Source organism: Acomys minous, assembly GCF_964271855.1.
Source record: "Acomys minous genome assembly, chromosome: 14".
Taxonomy (NCBI): domain Eukaryota; kingdom Metazoa; phylum Chordata; class Mammalia; order Rodentia; family Muridae; genus Acomys; species Acomys minous.
This window is the reverse complement of record NC_140496.1, coordinates 22469871-22486818: the sequence shown is the minus strand read 5'-3', so window position 1 is coordinate 22486818 and position 16948 is coordinate 22469871. Positions and strand designations below refer to the sequence as shown.

At 53.1% G+C, this 16948-nt stretch overlaps 1 protein-coding gene across 6 annotated transcripts in view; it reads left to right on the top strand.

Moving 5' to 3' along the window:
* The window catches only part of RIPOR1 (RHO family interacting cell polarization regulator 1), a 28196-nt gene extending 12168 nt beyond the window's left edge, over positions 1 to 16028 (top strand). For 5 of the 6 annotated variants that reach the window (XM_084755505.1, XM_084755503.1, XM_084755504.1 and 2 more), the window contains 21 exons: positions 8097 to 8223; positions 8340 to 8492; positions 8632 to 8710; positions 9150 to 9173; positions 9269 to 9322; positions 9454 to 9606; positions 9707 to 9770; positions 9856 to 9899; positions 9994 to 10119; positions 10739 to 10887; positions 10962 to 11091; positions 11173 to 12603; positions 12692 to 12813; positions 13632 to 13764; positions 14021 to 14156; positions 14251 to 14412; positions 14631 to 14789; positions 14917 to 15113; positions 15197 to 15280; positions 15373 to 15463; positions 15607 to 16028. In XM_084755505.1, coding sequence (XP_084611631.1) covers positions 8120 to 8223; positions 8340 to 8492; positions 8632 to 8710; positions 9150 to 9173; positions 9269 to 9322; positions 9454 to 9606; positions 9707 to 9770; positions 9856 to 9899; positions 9994 to 10119; positions 10739 to 10887; positions 10962 to 11091; positions 11173 to 12603; positions 12692 to 12813; positions 13632 to 13764; positions 14021 to 14156; positions 14251 to 14412; positions 14631 to 14789; positions 14917 to 15113; positions 15197 to 15280; positions 15373 to 15463; positions 15607 to 15704 — 3693 coding nt within the window. In that variant the 5' untranslated portion in view covers positions 8097 to 8119 and the 3' untranslated portion in view covers positions 15705 to 16028. Of the gene's footprint in view, positions 1 to 6495; positions 7239 to 8096; positions 8224 to 8339; positions 8493 to 8631; positions 8711 to 9149; positions 9174 to 9268; positions 9323 to 9453; positions 9607 to 9706; positions 9771 to 9855; positions 9900 to 9993; positions 10120 to 10738; positions 10888 to 10961; positions 11092 to 11172; positions 12604 to 12691; positions 12814 to 13631; positions 13765 to 14020; positions 14157 to 14250; positions 14413 to 14630; positions 14790 to 14916; positions 15114 to 15196; positions 15281 to 15372; positions 15464 to 15606 lie in introns of those variants that run through there. The other variant, XM_084755501.1, reaches the window with a different exon arrangement.
* The last annotated feature ends 920 nt before the right edge of the window (positions 16029 to 16948 follow it).

The window sequence follows — 16948 nt, the reverse complement described above, 5'->3', positions numbered from 1 at the left end:
ACCATGATGGAAAAGGGAAAGGCGAATCTTTTTTTTTTTTATTTTAAATTTTAATTTTAGGTTTTTCGAGACAGGGTTTCTCTGTGTAGCCTTGGCTGTCCTGGAGTTGCTTTGTAGACCAGGCTGGCCTCGAACTCACAGCGATCCGCCTGCCTCTGCCTCCCGAGTGCTGGGATTAAAGGTGTGCTCCACTACGCCCGGCCCAGGAAAAGGAGAATCTTAGGTAGTATAGGGGACCTAGACTTGTGTCCTATGACTTAGCAGGCCAGGATCCTGTTCCAAAAACTGGGTACCCCAGCTTCTTCACTCAGCTCCCTCCTTCCTTCATCTCCCGGGTGCTCAGGTCCTGGGGAAGGGCCCAGGAAATTACACACAGAGAAACACACAGAGAAACCGTGGCCCCAAGACCCAGAGGGCATAGGCTGGCGGGAAGATAACCCCGGGAGAAGAGCTACAACTCGCTATGTGGTCTTGAGGATCAGAGAGAGGAAGCTATAGAGGCGCCAAAAAAGGGGGAACCAACCCCGGGCGGGCTTCCGGCAAAAAGAAGTTAGGGGGACAGAAGAAAAGAGAAGGAGCTAATCAGGCTAGGAGTAGTGACAAGAGGGGGCTGGGAATGTGTCTCAGTGGTAGAAGGCTGGCCTAAGGTCCTTAGTTTGATCTATCTCTCTGTCTCTGTCTCTGTCTCTGTCTCTGTCTCTGTCTCTCTCTCTCTCTCTCTCTCTCTCTCTCACACACACACACACACACACACACACATGCACTCACACACTCACACTCACTAGCAGAAAGGCTGTGTGGGAAGGATGAGTTTTGCTGCTCAGATGCTAAGAGCCTTGAGTGCGGCAGGAGGGGTTACAGTTACTAGAGAGGAGGACAGGGGCCTGGGAAGGAAGCCTAAGTCTTTATTCTTAGGGCAGCAGGTAGCTGTGAAGAGAGAGAGATTTGAAACATTCAGAGTCTGGGATGAAAGCCTAGGCTTGGATCTGGGTAAGCTAATATTCATTAGTAACAGCAGCTAGCGTTTGCTGTGTACTACTTGGCCGTCTCCCTCCCCTGAACGCTCCCTGCAGACGGAGGTGTCTCGCTTCATGCTTCCGGCATGGCTGTGGTTATCATCCTCATTAGATCTGAAGGCCGAAAGCTTAAGTGTCCCACCCAAGGTCACATACAGCCAGCTGACCTCGGCTGTGAAGCAGGCCTAAGAAGACTTACCTATGGCTTTAATCCCGGCACTCAGGCGAGGCTAGCCTGGTCTACAGAGGGATTCCAGGGAGCCAGGGCAACACACAGAGAAACCCTGTCTCCAAAAACTTAAAAAGAAGGAGGAGGAGGAGGAGGAGGAGGAGGAGGAGGAGGAGGAAGAGGAGAAAGACAGACAGAAAGAAAAGGACTTACCTAGTCTTTGCTGGAATTAAATGATCTTTTTCAGCATAATTCAGTAAACATCCCTTTAAAAAGGGATATCGCTGGTTGTGGTGGTGCACGCCTTTAATCCCAGCACTCGGAAGGCAGAGCCAATGGAATCGCTATGAGTTTGCGGCCAGCCTGGTCTACAAAGCAAGTCCAGGACAGCCAAGACTACACAGAGAGACCCTGTCTCGAAAAACCGAAAAAGAAACACTTAAAATATATATATATATGGTGTTTTGTTTGTTTGTTTGTTTTGGCATTGTTGGTGACGAGAGTTTTCAAGACTGTTGTTGGTAAATAAAGATGGCTGATTGAAGAAATATAGGGAGTCTACTAGGAGGCTGCTGGAAGATTCCAGGGTAGAGTCGGTAATAGCTTAGACCTGATGTGAAGGTGCAGATTCTAGAGACTTTAGTTTTGTTTTTTGAGTTTTGTGACAGACTCTTAGTAAGTTAGCAAGGCTGGCCTTGAACTCACTTTGTAGTTCAGGAATGCCTGAACTTTTGATCCTTCTGCCTCAGCCTCCCAGGTAGATGGGATTAATAAGTATGTACCGCTATGTAACACCGGATCCAGAGACATCTAAAAGCTAGACCAGCTAAGAGTGGGTGATTGGGTGGAGGTGGGGTGAAACTCACAGCAGCACCGGGGGTGACTCCCAGTTTCTGTTCTGAACAACTGGGATATAGATAATAAGACTGTCGTGGAATCGTTAAGATTGGAAAATGTAAGCTGGGCAGTGGTGGCGCACGCCTTTAATCCCAGCGCTTGGGAGGCAGAGGCAGGCGGATCGCTGTGAGTTCGAGGCCAGCCTGGTCCACAAAGTGAGTCCAGGACAGCCAGGGCTACACAGAGAAACCCTGTCTCGAAAAACTAAATAAATAAATACTGGAAATGTAGCCATTTCCGTCCAGTGGCTTCAGACTCAGCTCATCTCCCTTCGCAGGCCACCACATATTGTCAGTTAGTTTGTGGGGAGGCATCTGGGGTGGGGGGGGGTAGGGGGGGAGTTGGATAAGCAGGCCTAATTCAAGAGTGGTTTGGTTGACAATAGATAAGGATGCTGACAGAGAGGTACAGAGCCCAAGAATTGAGGCAACGAAGTCCATGTGGGGATGAAAACAGAAACAGGTCCTCTGTGGGAAAAGAGAACGTGTGGCTAGGGAGGGAGAAAAACAGAAGTATGTTGCTTCTTGAAATTTAAGGGCAGGAAGTCAATACTTTATTGAGATCAAGCAGGATAAGGACTAGACATTAGATAGTGAGTTGATTCAGCAACAGAGAGGTCATTGTTGACCTTGTCAAGACAGGAGACAGGAGGGGTGGGTGCAGAAAGCCGGCCAGCACGGGAAGAGGAGTAGGTGGGTGTGGCGAGGAAATGGAAGCAGGACCATTTTCCCAGAAACTTGACTCAGAAGGAGCAGAGCAGTGGGGTAGCTAGAGCAAGACGCAGGACACGGACACACAGGGAGGCATTTTTTCCCCCATATTTATCCATTCACTGTGTGTGTGTGTGTGTGTGTGTGTGTGTGTGTGTGTGTGTGTGTGTGTTTCTGCATGCCTAGGGAATGAATCCAGAGCTTTGAACATACTAAGCATATGCTTCACAGAACCACATCCTAGACTCCCTGTAGTTATTTTACTTCATTCCAACTATATAATAAAATCTCATGCATGCAGGAAGTAGCTAGGTACCGTGACATACACCTAAGACCCAAGCGTCTCAGAAAGCTAAGGCAGCAATATTGTTTGAGCCTAAAGAATTTTGAGGTTAGCTTAGGAGACTATAGCTAAGACTCCATCACTCCTAAACACACACACACACACATACACGCACACACATACACGCACACACACACATCTGTCCTGAATGTGCACCGTGCTGCATGGAGCGTTACCTATCTGTGATCAGGAAGTAGAACGTTGCTAGCCCTCCAGGAGACCCCCTTCTGCCTACTTCCAGTTACAGCCTGAGGAGAATACTTCCTCACGCGGCGTTTCATTATTGTAACAAAACACCATGACCGAAAGCAACCTGGGGAGGAAAGGGTTTATTTCATTTTCTGCTTCCAGGTAACAGTTCATCACTCAGGGAAGTTGGAGCAGGAACTCAAGTAGGGTAGAAACCTGGAGGCAGGAACTGAAACATAAGCCATGGAAGAATGCTGCTTACTGCGTTGCTCCCCGTGGCTTGCTCAGTGTGCTTTCTTTTTCTTTTTTCTTTTTTCTTTTTCTTTTTCTTTTTCTTTTTCTTTTTCTTTGAGACAGGGTTTCTCTGTGTAGCCTTGGCTGTCCTGGACTCACTTTGTAGACCAGGCTGGCCTTGAAAACACGGCAATCCGGCTTTCAGTTTGCTTTCTTATATACCCCAGGACCACTTGCCCAGGGGTAACAACGCTACCCCCAGTTGAGTTGGGCTCTCCCACATACATCATTAATCAAGAAAATATGGCGTTGGGGGCTGGAGAGATAGCTCAGAGGTTAGGGGCACTGACTGCTCTTCCAGAGGTTCTGAGTTCAATTCCCAGCAACCACATGTTATAATCTATAATGTGATCTGATGCCTTCTTCTGGCCTGCACGTGTACATGCAGGCAGAGCACTATACACATAATAATAAATAAATAAATCTTTAAAAAAAAAAAAAAGAAAAGAAAATATGGCTGGGGTGGCACACACCTTTAATCGCACCACTCAGGAGGCAGATGCAAGCAGATCACTGTGAGTTCGAGGCCAGGGTGGCCTACAAAGCGAGTCCAGGACAACCAAGGCTAACACAGAGAGACTCTGTCTTGAAAAACCGGAAAAAAGAAAAAAAAGAAAATGCAGAGCCAGTTATAGTGGCATCTACCTTAATCCCAGCACTCAGGAGGCAGAGGCAGGTAGATCTCTATGAATTCGAGGGTAGCCTGATCTACACAGCAAGTTTCAGGCCAGCCAAGCAAAGCTTCACAGTTAGATCCTGAAACAAAACAAAGCAAAAAACAAACAAACAAACAAAAAACAAAAACAAAACCAAAACGATTGCCTACAACCCAATCTGATGGAGAGAGACATTTTCTCAGTTAAGATTCTCTCTTCCCAGGAATGTCTAGGCTTGTATCAAGTTGACAGAAACAATCAAGGACAATTACTAATCTGACTTCTGCCACCATAAATTGGTTTTGTATGTTTTTTTTTGTTTGTTTTTGTTGTTGTTGTTGTTGTTGTTGTTTTGGTTTGATTTTTGAGACAGGGCCTCGTGTAGCCTGGGCTAGCCATGAACTTCTGATCCTCCTGCCTCTGCCTTCTGAGTGATGAGATTCTGGGGTGGACCACCATGCCCAGATACTTTCATGCTTGTTTTTGAGCTTCATTATAAAGGGAATCATATACGTCTCCTTACTCCTTGATATACCTATAAGATTTGCTCATATTACTATTGTGTTTATTTTTGTGATTCTGTTCTTATTGATGGGCATTTGGATAATTTTCAGACTTGTTTTCTTCTCTCTCTCTCTTTTTTTTTTTTTTCTGAGACAGGGTCTTTCTGTGTAGCCTTGGCTGTCCTGGACTCACTTTGTGGACCAGGCTGGCCTCGAACTCACAGATATCCACCTGCCTCTGCCTCCCCGAGTGCTGGGACTACAGGCGTGCACCACTGCGCCCAGCTTTTGTTTTTACTTTTAATGTGAGAGTGGCTTGAATTTACTGGTGAGTTGAAGAGGAAGTCAGACATCTGTCTTCCCTCAGAAGGGAGAGAAAGATTAGAGCCACACAGAGAATTTCCCAGGTAGGAAGTGAGAACTGCCTGTGTTTGAGGATTGCACTGTGATTCCAACCAGGCTGTTGTGCCAAGACCCCTGGGCTCCAGCCAGGCTGGGCGAAGGGGCTGCAAGGACAGGGAGGTGGTTTGCCAGGGTTGGTTTCTGCTGGGGGAAGACAGAAGTACAGAGGGCTGTGGACACTAACAGGAGGCAAGAGATGGAAGTGTGGCCGTGGATGCAGGCTAGGATGAGGGTGTACAGAGAGGGGAGGGGAGGGGAGGTGGGAGGGAGCGGAAGAGAAAGCAAGCAGAGGCGGACTGTGATCTGTGTGCACAGCGGCGTCTGTGAAATTCTGGGTTGTATCTCCAGTGGACTGGCACATGCTTGTCATTCTGTGTGTGGCTCAATATCTGAGTTGTGGGCTCAGGGTACCAGCAGTCTCAGGCAACAAGCAGATGCTGTAGTGGTGATGGAGAAAAACTGACAGGGCTGTGGTTTAGGATAAGGGCATTCCAGAGCAGATAATAAGGGCAGGGGAGCAGAAAGATGCAGAAAGGCTCGTATTAGGTGGGCAGTCCATAAGAACACAATTCATGCTGGATGTGGACATGGGATATTCAGGTAAGAGGTGTTGGGATCAAGAAAGTCAGTACCTGGTGCATGTCTTTAATCCCAGCACTCGGGAGGCAGAGACAGACGGATCGCTGTGAGTTCGAGGCCAGCCTGGTTTACAAAGCAAGTCCAGGACAGCCAAGGCTACACAGAGAAACCCTGTCTCAAACAACAACAACAACAACAAACAAACAAACAAAAAAAACCCCACAAAACAAAAGAAAAAGAAAAAGAAAAAGAAAGTCAGTACCAAGGGAATTCAGGACTTGCAGAGAGCGCCCGGGTAGGAGGAGGACCCTCTCCATCTTAGCTTCCACTGTAAGGGGAGGTCCTGGCTCGGGAGTAGGACCTGAGCCTTTGTGGGTGTAAAGGTGATGTAGGGGCCCTTGAGATTCTTTGCCCTCACCTCTCCTCCGTGTCTTGGGGCTGCACGTCTAGCTCCCCACCCCTTCAGCTCCCCTCTCTTCTCAGCTTTTTCAGAATCCTTACTATCCAGCGTCATTTGTTAGCGCAGTCCCTGCATTCACCCCCCACGCCTTTCCCCTTCACACACATAGAACCCAGCCTTTCTATGTTGAATCTTTCTCAGAAGCCAACTTCTTCTTTCTTTCTTTCTTTCTTTCTTTCTTTCTTTCTTTCTTTCTTTCTTTTTTCTTCCTCCTCCTCCTCCTCCTCCCCCTCCTCCTCCTCCTCCTCCTCCTCCTCCTCCTCCTCCTCCTCCTCCTCCTCCTCCTCCGACACAGGGTTTCTCTGTGTAGCTCTGGCTGTCCTGGAACTTGGTCTGTATACCATGCTGGCCTCAAACTCATAGGAATCTACCTGCCTCTGGCTCCCAAGTGTTGGGATTAAAGGCGTGCACCACCATCACCTGTCTGTTTTTGTTGTTTTGTTTTGGTTTTGGTCAACAGAGACTTTTGAACGCTTTTAATTTTTATGTGTATTGGTGTTTTGCCTGGATGTATATGTCTACATATAAGTTTCTGTGTCTGTGTGAGGATGTCAGATCCCCTGGAACTGGAGTTACAGGAAGTTGTGAGCTGCCATGTGGCTGCTCACCTCTCTAGCCCCTTGCATACCTTTCTATTACTGAACCCCATCGCCTCTTCATTCTGCCCTTCCATATTCATTCTAGTGTTCAACTTCTTCACAGGCACCCCTGACCCCAAACCCTGTGTCAGCCCACTCCGGAGGAAAGCCCCTAGTCACCCCTTGCAGAGGTTAAGCAGACCGAGGTCGGGTGCCCCCCTAGTCCCAGAGACCAGTCCCGCCCCATCCCGGCGGGCTGAGTCAGGAGGCAGGAACTGGGCGGGCGGGAGGCGCAGAGAGCAGCCGAAACCGGGGCCAGAGCCGCTGGCATTGAGCTTGGAGTCCAGCGGGGCTGGTACAAAAAGCCCCGCTCAAGCGGGACACAGTGGGTGAGCGCGGGTCGGGGGCCATCCGGAGCCTACTATGAACTCCAAAAAGAGAGGTAGGACTGGGCTTGGAGCTGTGAGGTCTCCAGAGGTGGCCACAAGGGATGCAGACGGGATTCTGGGGGCCTAGGGCGTGTGTTTCGTTGAGAGTTGGTTGGGGCGGGGGTTCGGCCGTGGACTCCCTCCCTCTAAGGGCAGGAGAAGCGTGCGTCCATGGCTCCGTTTCCAAGTCAGGTCTATAGCAAAGTGGAGGGAGGCGGGGCACTTCTCTGTGCACTGCTCCCCACTCTGGGAATCCCCGGCCGCCTAGCCCGGAGGACGCTGGCGTCTAGGCGTCTGCGAGTCGGTGTGAGTTGGGGGCACTGTTTACAGTGGGCAGTGGGTTAAGGGCCAAACCTGTACCGGCCAAGGCTGTCTCTCAGCTCTACCAAGATCTGAACCCGTGTCCCGCCCCATGACCTCCCACGGCCTACCGGGGTGGTGGTACCCGAGTTCTCGGTCCACTTGTGGGGGGGGCGGTCCAGGGAAGGGCTGGGGATGCCGCCCCGCCCCCGGGTAAACAGGCGCTTCCGCACATTCTTTGTGCGCCCCGCCCCTTTCCTGCTCCTTCCCAGCTGGAGGAGGGTCCCCGCGCGACACCCCCTTCCTGCTCCGCGACAGGCGGAGCCCGCACCTCCGCAGGAAGTAGGGGCCGAGCGGAGGCCACGCTGAGTCCGAGGCCGAGTCTCCAGCCACTGCCCTGTCATTAGCACGGGGGCCAATGAGGCTAAGACTGCCAAGGCTGGATGGAACCCACTAGGGCAGCTGTACCTGGCGACCAGGGAGGGCCTGATCCAGCTCTGGGACCCTGCCACGGGAAGCGGGCTTCTTCAGGGACCCGATTGGTGCTAGACACATACCCCCGCCACCCTCAGGGAGCCCCGCGCGGACTCATTCCATGATGTCCCTGTCGGTGCGGCCGCAGCGCCGCCTGCTCAGCGCCCGGGTCAGTAGGAGCCAGTCCTTCGCAGGCGTCCTCGGCAGCCACGAGCGCGGGCCCAGGTACGCGACAAGGGGTTTATTGGGGTTGAGAGAGTTAGATGGGGTTGGGACTGGGTACGTAGTGAGGGTTCTGGGGATTCTTGCTGACTCCTTTCTAAAAGCAGTCCCTTCTCCAGGAACTTCGCCGTCTTCAGCCCGCCAGGGCCCCCACGGAAGCCCCTAGTGCTCTCCCGAGTGTCGAGGATGTTTTCTGTGGCCCACCCAGCCCCCAAGGTGCCACAGCCAGAGCGGCTGGACCTGGTGTACACTGCCCTTAAGCGGGGACTGACGTAAGCAACACCCTCCTTATACAGTGTCCCAGGACTCCACCTAAGTTTCTCTCTGCAAGGCCGAATCTCCAGCCTTGCCCCAGCCCCCTGTCAGCTGGAGGCTGGATAAGTTGACTCTTGTCGTTTGCCTCTCCCCCAGGGCCTACTTGGAAGTGCACCAGCAGGAGCAGGAGAAGCTCCAGGGCCAGATAAAGGAGTCCAAGAGGAATTCCCGCCTAGTGAGTAACGATAGGAGGTGCCCTGGACCAATGTCTGTAGCGTAAGGGCAGGGCAAAGCAACCTTGGGGTATATCCGGCTGGGGCCCGGGGTGAGTTGGTAGGAGTTTCTTTTTTTTTCTTTTTTTTCTTTTTTTTTGAGACAGGGTCTCTCTGTGTAGCCTTGGCTGCCCTGGACTCCCTTTGTATGGTAGGAATTTCTACCCCAGCTTCTTTATGCTCGAGACCCAGTGCCTTGCAAAAGTTTGCAGTGGGAGAGTTCAGGCCTTACTCATGGCAGCAAGAGATTACATTGCAGTGGCCCAGGAGAGTGACAGGAGAGGGCCGTCGAAGGAAGGAGACCACGTGTCTGTTGAATCCTGAGGAATAGCTGCATGGGCAGTTACCTTCCTGCGGCTCTCCTCATGCTTTCTAAGCGTCTCTTCTTCTCTCCCTCTGTAGGGCTTCCTGTATGACCTGGACAAGGTAAGTGTATGTGTATAGGATAGTGCTGGGAGTTGGCTCATAGGGAAAGGGCGGCCCCTGGGACTCGGGCTCTTTCTGACTCAACTCTCCCTTAGCAAGTCAAGTCCATTGAACGTTTTCTTCGACGACTGGAATTCCACGCCAGCAAGGTACTTGTGCAGCGTGCACGCGGAGTGGGGGCGTGGGTGTGGCTATCATAGGGAATGGGGAAGGTCCACCGAGGGCTACGCTGGTGGCCAGGCTCAGTCCCCTCCTGCCATCCTTATCGTCACCTTCTCAGATCGATGAGCTGTATGAAGCATACTGTGTCCAGCGGCGTCTCCGGGATGGTGCCTACAATATGGTCCGTGCCTATAGCACGGGCTCCCCGGGGAGCCGAGAGGCCCGAGACAGTCTGGCTGAGGCCACTCGAGGGCATCGAGAGTACACGGAGGTGAGAGATGAGGACCCACTGTGGCAGAGGCACAAGGTGTGGGCTGGTGAGAGGAAACCAGTTCTCGTCAGTGGCTCACATTCTTACCCCTTCCTCCCAGAGCATGTGTCTTCTGGAGAATGAGCTGGAGGCGCAGCTGGGCGAGTTTCATCTCCGGATGAAAGGTACTGAGTTGTAGAAGCAGAAGAGAGGCAGGAATGGGGATGCCTAAGGCCCTCAGCATGGCTCACCTTCTCCTTTTGTGCTCAGGGCTGGCTGGCTTCGCCAGGCTGTGTGTGGGCGATCAGTACGAGGTAGGAGGCTGTACGTACATGAGAAGAAAGCTGGGGGATGGAAGGGCTACAGTCCCAAGAGCTGCTTCACACACACCCTGCGTGTCTCCCCCAGATCTGCATGAAATACGGCCGTCAGCGCTGGAAATTACGAGGCCGAATCGAGAGTAGTGGGAAGCAGGTGTGGGACAGCGAGGAGACCATCTTTCTTCCTCTACTCACGGAATTCCTGTCTATCAAGGTGATTTTCTCTGACCAGATCCATAAGGCAGCTTGAGCTGGGCGTGGTAGCGCACACGTTTAATCCCGAGCACTTGGGAGGCAGAGGCAAGTGGATCACTGTGAGTTCAAGGCTAGCCTGGTCTACAAAAGTGAGTCCAAGATAGCTAGGACTGTTACACAGAGAAACCCTGTCTTGAAAAACCTAAAAAAAAAAAAAAAAAAAAAAAGAAAAGGAAAAAAAAAAAGACAGCTTGTCCCCGTGAACCTGTTATCCTGTGGTCTCTGTAACCCCCATAACACTCCTTATGTGGGCCTTGAAAACAGTATCTCTAACTCCTGCGCCTCATGATTTCAATACTGAGACCTTCTCATGGTATTCGGACCTTGTGGATGTTTGATTTCCTGAACTCCCGTGAGGCTGTGGACCTCTAATTCCAATGACACACACGTGGACTTCTATGACGCTTGTGTTGCCAGACTGTCTCCATGGCCCTATGGTCCCTAGAACACTCATCCTGAAGTAATCTACCTGGCCTCCTGACCCCGCGACTATCTTAAAGCCCCTATGGAAATTCAGATTTCTGAATACCCTAAAGCCCCTACACTCACATGACCCCTCCACACACTCTTGCTTACAGGTGACAGAACTGAAGGGCCTGGCTAACCATGTAGTTGTGGGCAGTGTCTCCTGTGAGACCAAGGACCTGTTTGCTGCCCTGCCCCAGGTTGTGGCTGTGGACATCAATGACCTTGGCACCATCAAGCTCAGCCTAGAAGTCATATGGAGGTTGGTGGGCACGAAGGGCTTAGGGCAGAGCAAAGGAAGGTCGTGGCACGGCTAACGTCCTTTTCCCTTGGCAGTCCCTTCGACAAGGATGACCAGCCCTCAGCTGCTTCCACGGTCAACAAGGCTTCCACCGTCACCAAGCGCTTTTCCACATACAGCCAGAGCCCACCAGACACACCGTCACTTCGGGAGCAGGCCTTCTATGTGAGTCAGAGTTCAGGCTGCAGGTCTTAGCATCTCCCTAGGCCTTACTGATGCGACCCTGAAAGTGTACTTTTCTCTTAGAACATGTTACGGCGACAGGAGGAGCTAGAGAACGGGACAGCGTGGTCCCTGTCATCTGAATCTTCAGATGACTCATCCAGCCCACAGCTCTCAGGCACGGCTCGCCACACGTCAACTCCCAAGCCTCTGGTCCAACAGCCTGAGCCCATGCCCATCCAAGTGGCCTTCCGAAGGCCAGAGACCCTCACCTCTGGCTCCATGGAGGAAGAGCCAGCTGTCACCCCAGCCCTGGTCAATGGACATACCCCTTATAGCCGGACTCTCAGCCACATCAGTGAGGCCAGTGTGGATGCTGCCTTGACTGAGTCTGTGGAAGCTGTGGGCTCAGAAAGCCTAACCCCAGGACCTAGCCCACTTGCACATCCAGATTCCACCCACACGGAACATTTAAGTAGTGTTCCTCCTGTTGTAGACACCGGCCTCTCTGCCACAAGACCCACCCTCAGTACAACTGGCCCTGCCCCCACATCAGTAGACCCTGTGTCGTCTACACAGCTAGACTTAGTTCACAAAGCCACAGACTCTGGCCCTTCTGCGTCGCCAAGCCTCACACATACTACTACGAGCTCTACCTATAGTGCTGTAAGCACTGTTAACAGTGTTCCAAGCCTAACGGCCACTACAGGTTCTACCCACAAACCTGCGCCCTCTGCCCTCGCTTCTGCAGGCTCTATCCCCAGTGTTACAGACCCAATCCGGGCTACCACAAGCTCTACCCACACTACTCCAGCTCCCACCCACACCACTATAAGCCTCACCCACACTACTGCAAGCCCTACACATAGCACCCCAAGCCCCATGCACACCACCCCAAGCCCTACCCACACCGCAGTAAGTACCACCTACACTACTCCAAGCCCCACCAATGCTACTCCAAGCCCCAGTCACAGTACCTCTACCCCTACTCAAAAGGCCAGGGTGCCAACTCATACCACTACGAGTCATACCACTAGGGCTGTGGGCCCAGACCAGACCACTACAAGCCCCATTTCTACAACTGAAAGCCCTTCCCTTTCTATAGACCTTGCTATAACCTCCCGTTCCTCTGCAGACCCCACAGTCCCAGGCACCGAACCTCCACCCTGTAGTCACCCAGCCTCCCCTCCCTACACTAAAGCAGACCCCACCGCATCCTGCACCTCTTCTTCTGATTCAAAGCCCCTCACAAGCCCTGCCCCTGACCCCTCGCAACAAATCCTTAAGAGCCCAAGTTCCTCTCCCTCATCCGTAGCCCCTGCACCCCAACATTCAGAACTTAGCCTGACCACAGCTGCTCAAGCCCCAGTCCCTGAAGCAACTGGAGGAGCTGGGGACAGAAGGCTTGAAGAGGCTCTGGGGACCCTAATGGCTGCCCTGGATGACTATCGTGGCCAGTTCCCTGAGCTGCAGGGCCTGGAGCAGGAGGTGACTCGGCTGGAGAGTCTGCTCATGGTAAGGAGGCTAGGCTGGGCAGCAGAGGGGCAGTTGCCAGCTGGCGCAGTAGTTCTGATAACCGCCCCCCACCCCTTTACAATCTCAGCAGAGACAAGGCCTGACTCGAAGCCGGGCCTCCAGCCTTAGCATCACTGTGGAGCATGCCCTGGAGAGCTTCAGCTTCCTCAATGATGATGAAGATGAAGACAATGATGATCCTGGGGACAGGTGAGGGGGCCGGGCAAGGCAAGCCTGGGGACTTAGTGGGGCAGCCAGGGAATGAAGGGGAAGAGGTAAAGCAATGGAAGGCAGAAGAGGAACCCGGTGATTTGGGAGAAAGGCAAGATGGGGACTCGTGAGGTGAGGCCAGGTAGAATGCATGAGGGTGGGCTTGTGGCAGCAGCTGTGTCTTGCCCTTGTATACCTCGTGTTTCTTTGATGCCCGTGTTACTAACTCCATCCATCCCAGTGTTTCTGGCCACCCTGCTCATCCCAGCAATGTCTGCCTCCCCTGCAAGTCCCCATCAGCCTGCGAGCCTCCTGCCTCTCTTCTTTCCCTTGACCTCACCTTGGACCCACCCTGTGCCCCCCAGCGTCAGCCCCCTCCGTCACGACCCCGACTCTCCCGGAGGTCCAGGCCTCTCGGCTCCCATTCCTGGAGTAGACTTTACCGATTCAGATCTGAGAGCCACACCCGGTCCCTCCTCCCTTTACGACTCCCTAGGTTCCCATCCCAAGCCCTGCGTCCCCTGCAGTCCACATTTTATAGACCATCCCGCCAGCAATCCTGCTGGCGCCCATCACGGGGCCGGCAGCCCCTTTGGTCCTAGCAGGCTTAGCAAAAGGCAGACTAACTGTAAAGACCTCACATTTACCCATTGCTGGTGGCAGCCTCGCCCTCCTGCAAGTCCTCTGTGAACTCTCTACCTATTGTCTGTGTCTTCACATTGTTCTTCCATCCTGGGTGGGAGGAGCTTAATAAAAATCAATTGGTGACCAGAAGGGGATGTGTGCTCTTCGGGTGGTCGATTCCATTTTTCTCTCAGGCCCATAAGCAGCCCAGAGGTTGTGTCAGAGGACAGACTAGACTCATCGAATGCACAGTCTCTAAGCACAGGGTGTCCAGCCCTGGATGCTACCTTGGTCCAGCACCTGTACCACTGCAGCCGCCTCCTGCTGGTGAGGGGATGTTACCCCTCCCTCAACCCCTTACTCCAAAGAGCCCTTTACTCCATCCCTGGCCCTCTAAACCTCCCAGTTCCACATTCCCGATGCCCTGAGGTCCTGGTATTTGGAGCCCACTGAATGTAATGCCTCCTACACTCCTCCCTTCTACAACCTCTCCCAATGCATGCTGGGACCTGTACTCCCCTCACTCCGTCCTCCCCAACCCTTACCATGAGGTCTAAATTACTTGGCAACCCCTGTCCTCTAGAAACTGGGCACATTTGGGCCCCTACGTTGCCAGGAGGCGTGGGCTCTGGAGCGGCTGCTGAGGGAGGCACGCGTGCTCGAGGTAGTGTGTGAGCGCAGCAAACTGTGGGGGACTGCTGCCACATCTGCCCAGGAAGGTAAAGACCTCTCGGGCTTGGGCTCTGGCGTCCTCCTGGAGTTCGCGCCTAACCGACTCCTGTCTGTGTGCCTGCCCCTCCTCACCCCTCACAGTGGTGCAGTTCTCTGCCCCTCGGCCCGGCTTCCTGATCTTTTGGGACCAGTGTACAGAGGGACTCAGCCCCTTCATCTGCCCTGTGGAGCAGGTGCTCCTCACTTTCTGCAGCCAGTACGGTGCCCGTCTTTCCCTGCGCCAGTCAGGCTTAGCCGAGGCTGGTGAGTGGGTCCTTCTTTCCTTCCTGAGTTCCCTTAGGGGAATCCTCTTCAGCCCATACTGACCTACAAGTTGAGCACTGAAGAAAACTAGTGAATGCTTGTCCTCAGAGTAAAGTGTGAGCAAGGAGTCCCTGGGCATGAGCTAGAAGGAGCGGGATCTCTTCCCCCTTAGAGGCGCGTATCTATCCCGACTCAGGCTGTGGTACTGTCTTCCTCAGTGTGTGTGAAGTTCCTGGAAGACGCCCTGGGGCAGAAGCTGCCCAGGAGGCCCCAGCCGGGCCCAGGGGAGCAGCTCACCATCTTCCAGTTCTGGAGTTATGTAGAAGCCTTGGACAGTCCCTCCATGGATACCTTCGTGACAGAGACCGCAGAGGAGGGTGAGGCAGTGGCCCTGGCCACAGAATACTGGCCCCATGGGTGTGAATGGTGAGATGTGAGGACAAAGCATGACACCCCAAGAGCTCTGGCAACTTGTTGTGCCCCCTTCCCTGCCGTTTCTTTTAGTGTTACTGGTACAGAACCTGAACTCCGATGACCAGGCCGTTGTGCTGAAAGCTCTGAGGTTGGCGCCAGAGGGGCGCCTTCGAAGGGATGGGCTTCGGGCTCTAAGCTCCCTGCTGGTCCATGGCAACAACAAAGTCATGGCTGCCGTCAGCACTCAGCTTCGGAGCCTGTCACTTGGTCCAGTCTTCCGGGAAAGGGTGAGTTTGGCAGGATTCTCTGGTGGGGGCGGTTAAGGTTGAGGGCTCCCAGGGTCTAAGTCTGCCATCCCACCTTTGCTCAGGCTCTTTTGTGCTTCCTGGACCAGCTTGAGGATGAGGATGTGCAGACTCGAGTGGCCGGATGCCTGGCTTTGGGCTGTATCAAGGTGATTTCCCTGCAAACCTCCCTAACACTCTCACTCCAGGGCTGTTCTTCCTAGTTACACTGAACACGCCTCAACATTTTGTTCCCTGATAGGCTCCTGAGGGTATTGAGCCCCTGGTGTACTTGTGCCAAACAGATACAGAAGCTGTGAGGGAAGCTGCCCGGCAGAGCCTACAGCAGTGTGGTGAGGCTGGGAAGTGGGGAGACATGAGTTAAGGGGGTTTGGGGGACATCTTGGCTACTGGGAGCAGGGTGAGGTCATGCCAGGGATGGGAAGACCTGGAAGATGCCAGGGCCACTCATGACCTTATGTTTGCTCATTTATAGGGGAAGAAGGACAGTCTGCTCATCGACGGCTGGAGGAGTCCCTGGATGCTCTGCCCCGCATCTTTGGGCCCAGCAGCATGGCCAGCACAGCATTCTGAACGCTCTAGTCACCCACCGGCTCCCAGTGCTCCTTCCCCCATTTTCAGGGCTCACCAGGCACTGTCAGGGAGGGTGAGGGCTGGTTCCAGTCACCTCTCCCCACAAACTCCTATCAGTGAAAATCTAATATATTCTGTTGCCCCTGGGGTTGGTAGAGTGCCTGAAAGGAAGAGCCTCCCAGCCTTGGTTCTGCAAACCCTTTGCCACAGATAGTGTCAGGGGCCTGGCCATCTGGTCATCTTGTTCTGCCTCACCACATCCCTTGGTTTTGTATTTTATTTACAGAGTTTTACAGAAAATAAAAAAGCAAAATGTGTTTCCTACATGGCTTGGTGCACTCCCAAACCTCTGCTCCAACACCTTCTGATGTGCTCTTCCTGACACTGTTGTGCCCACACTCCAGCTGTGACATCACGTGCATTTGGCCTGGAAATCCTGGTGGAAGAAAGCCCAGAGTGCAGGGTTTGGCTTGGAGAAGAGACACAGAAGAGAAAGGAGCATTGGTCATTAGGCTGAGCCTGGGAACTACAGCCCCTGAGTGGACCCAAACTGTCCAGCTGGTCTAGAGGAGGCCCTAACTGCTTAGTCTAGACCTGCAGTTGCTAGAAGGCCAAGAGGACGTCATCAACAACAGCCAGCATGGAGTGCCTGAGCTCCTTGCCACCAGGGGGCAGCAGAGAACCACATCAGTGGGTGTCTGCCGATCTGACCAGGTGGCCTCCTACAGCGGCGCTTAAGGAGCAACTTTAAGGTTATAGGGAGAAGGGGAAAATCCTTGCAGAGGGGAGGAGCCTGAGCCTGGGAGACGGGAGACCCGGATGCCTGCCCTGTGAACCAAGACAGCAAGGTCCTTCCCTCCCGAAGGCCCCTCCTTCCCTGTAATAACAAACCGGTGAACTCTGTGGCCCTACACAGCCAGCAAACCTGTGTTGAGGAAGTAGGATTCCCAAGAGAGGGCGTCCTTGCTTCCAGTACAGGAGTTTGTTAACCCAGGTTAGGAGACCTCGAACTTGGAGGGCCGGGTGTGATTTTTAGGGTGGCAGGTCTTTGCTAAGACGGCCCTGAGGGGGTTCCACACGCATGGCTAGAGAAATGGACCTTCCATTCTCCTACCAGAATCTCTATTATTCAGAGAGAGACTGGACATACGTAAGGCCCACTCTGGTGTCCCAATACCTGTGGTGACAGCACAGTAGTATGACATTGTGTGCAAAAAGCTGTCCTGGGGAGATGGGGAGCACTT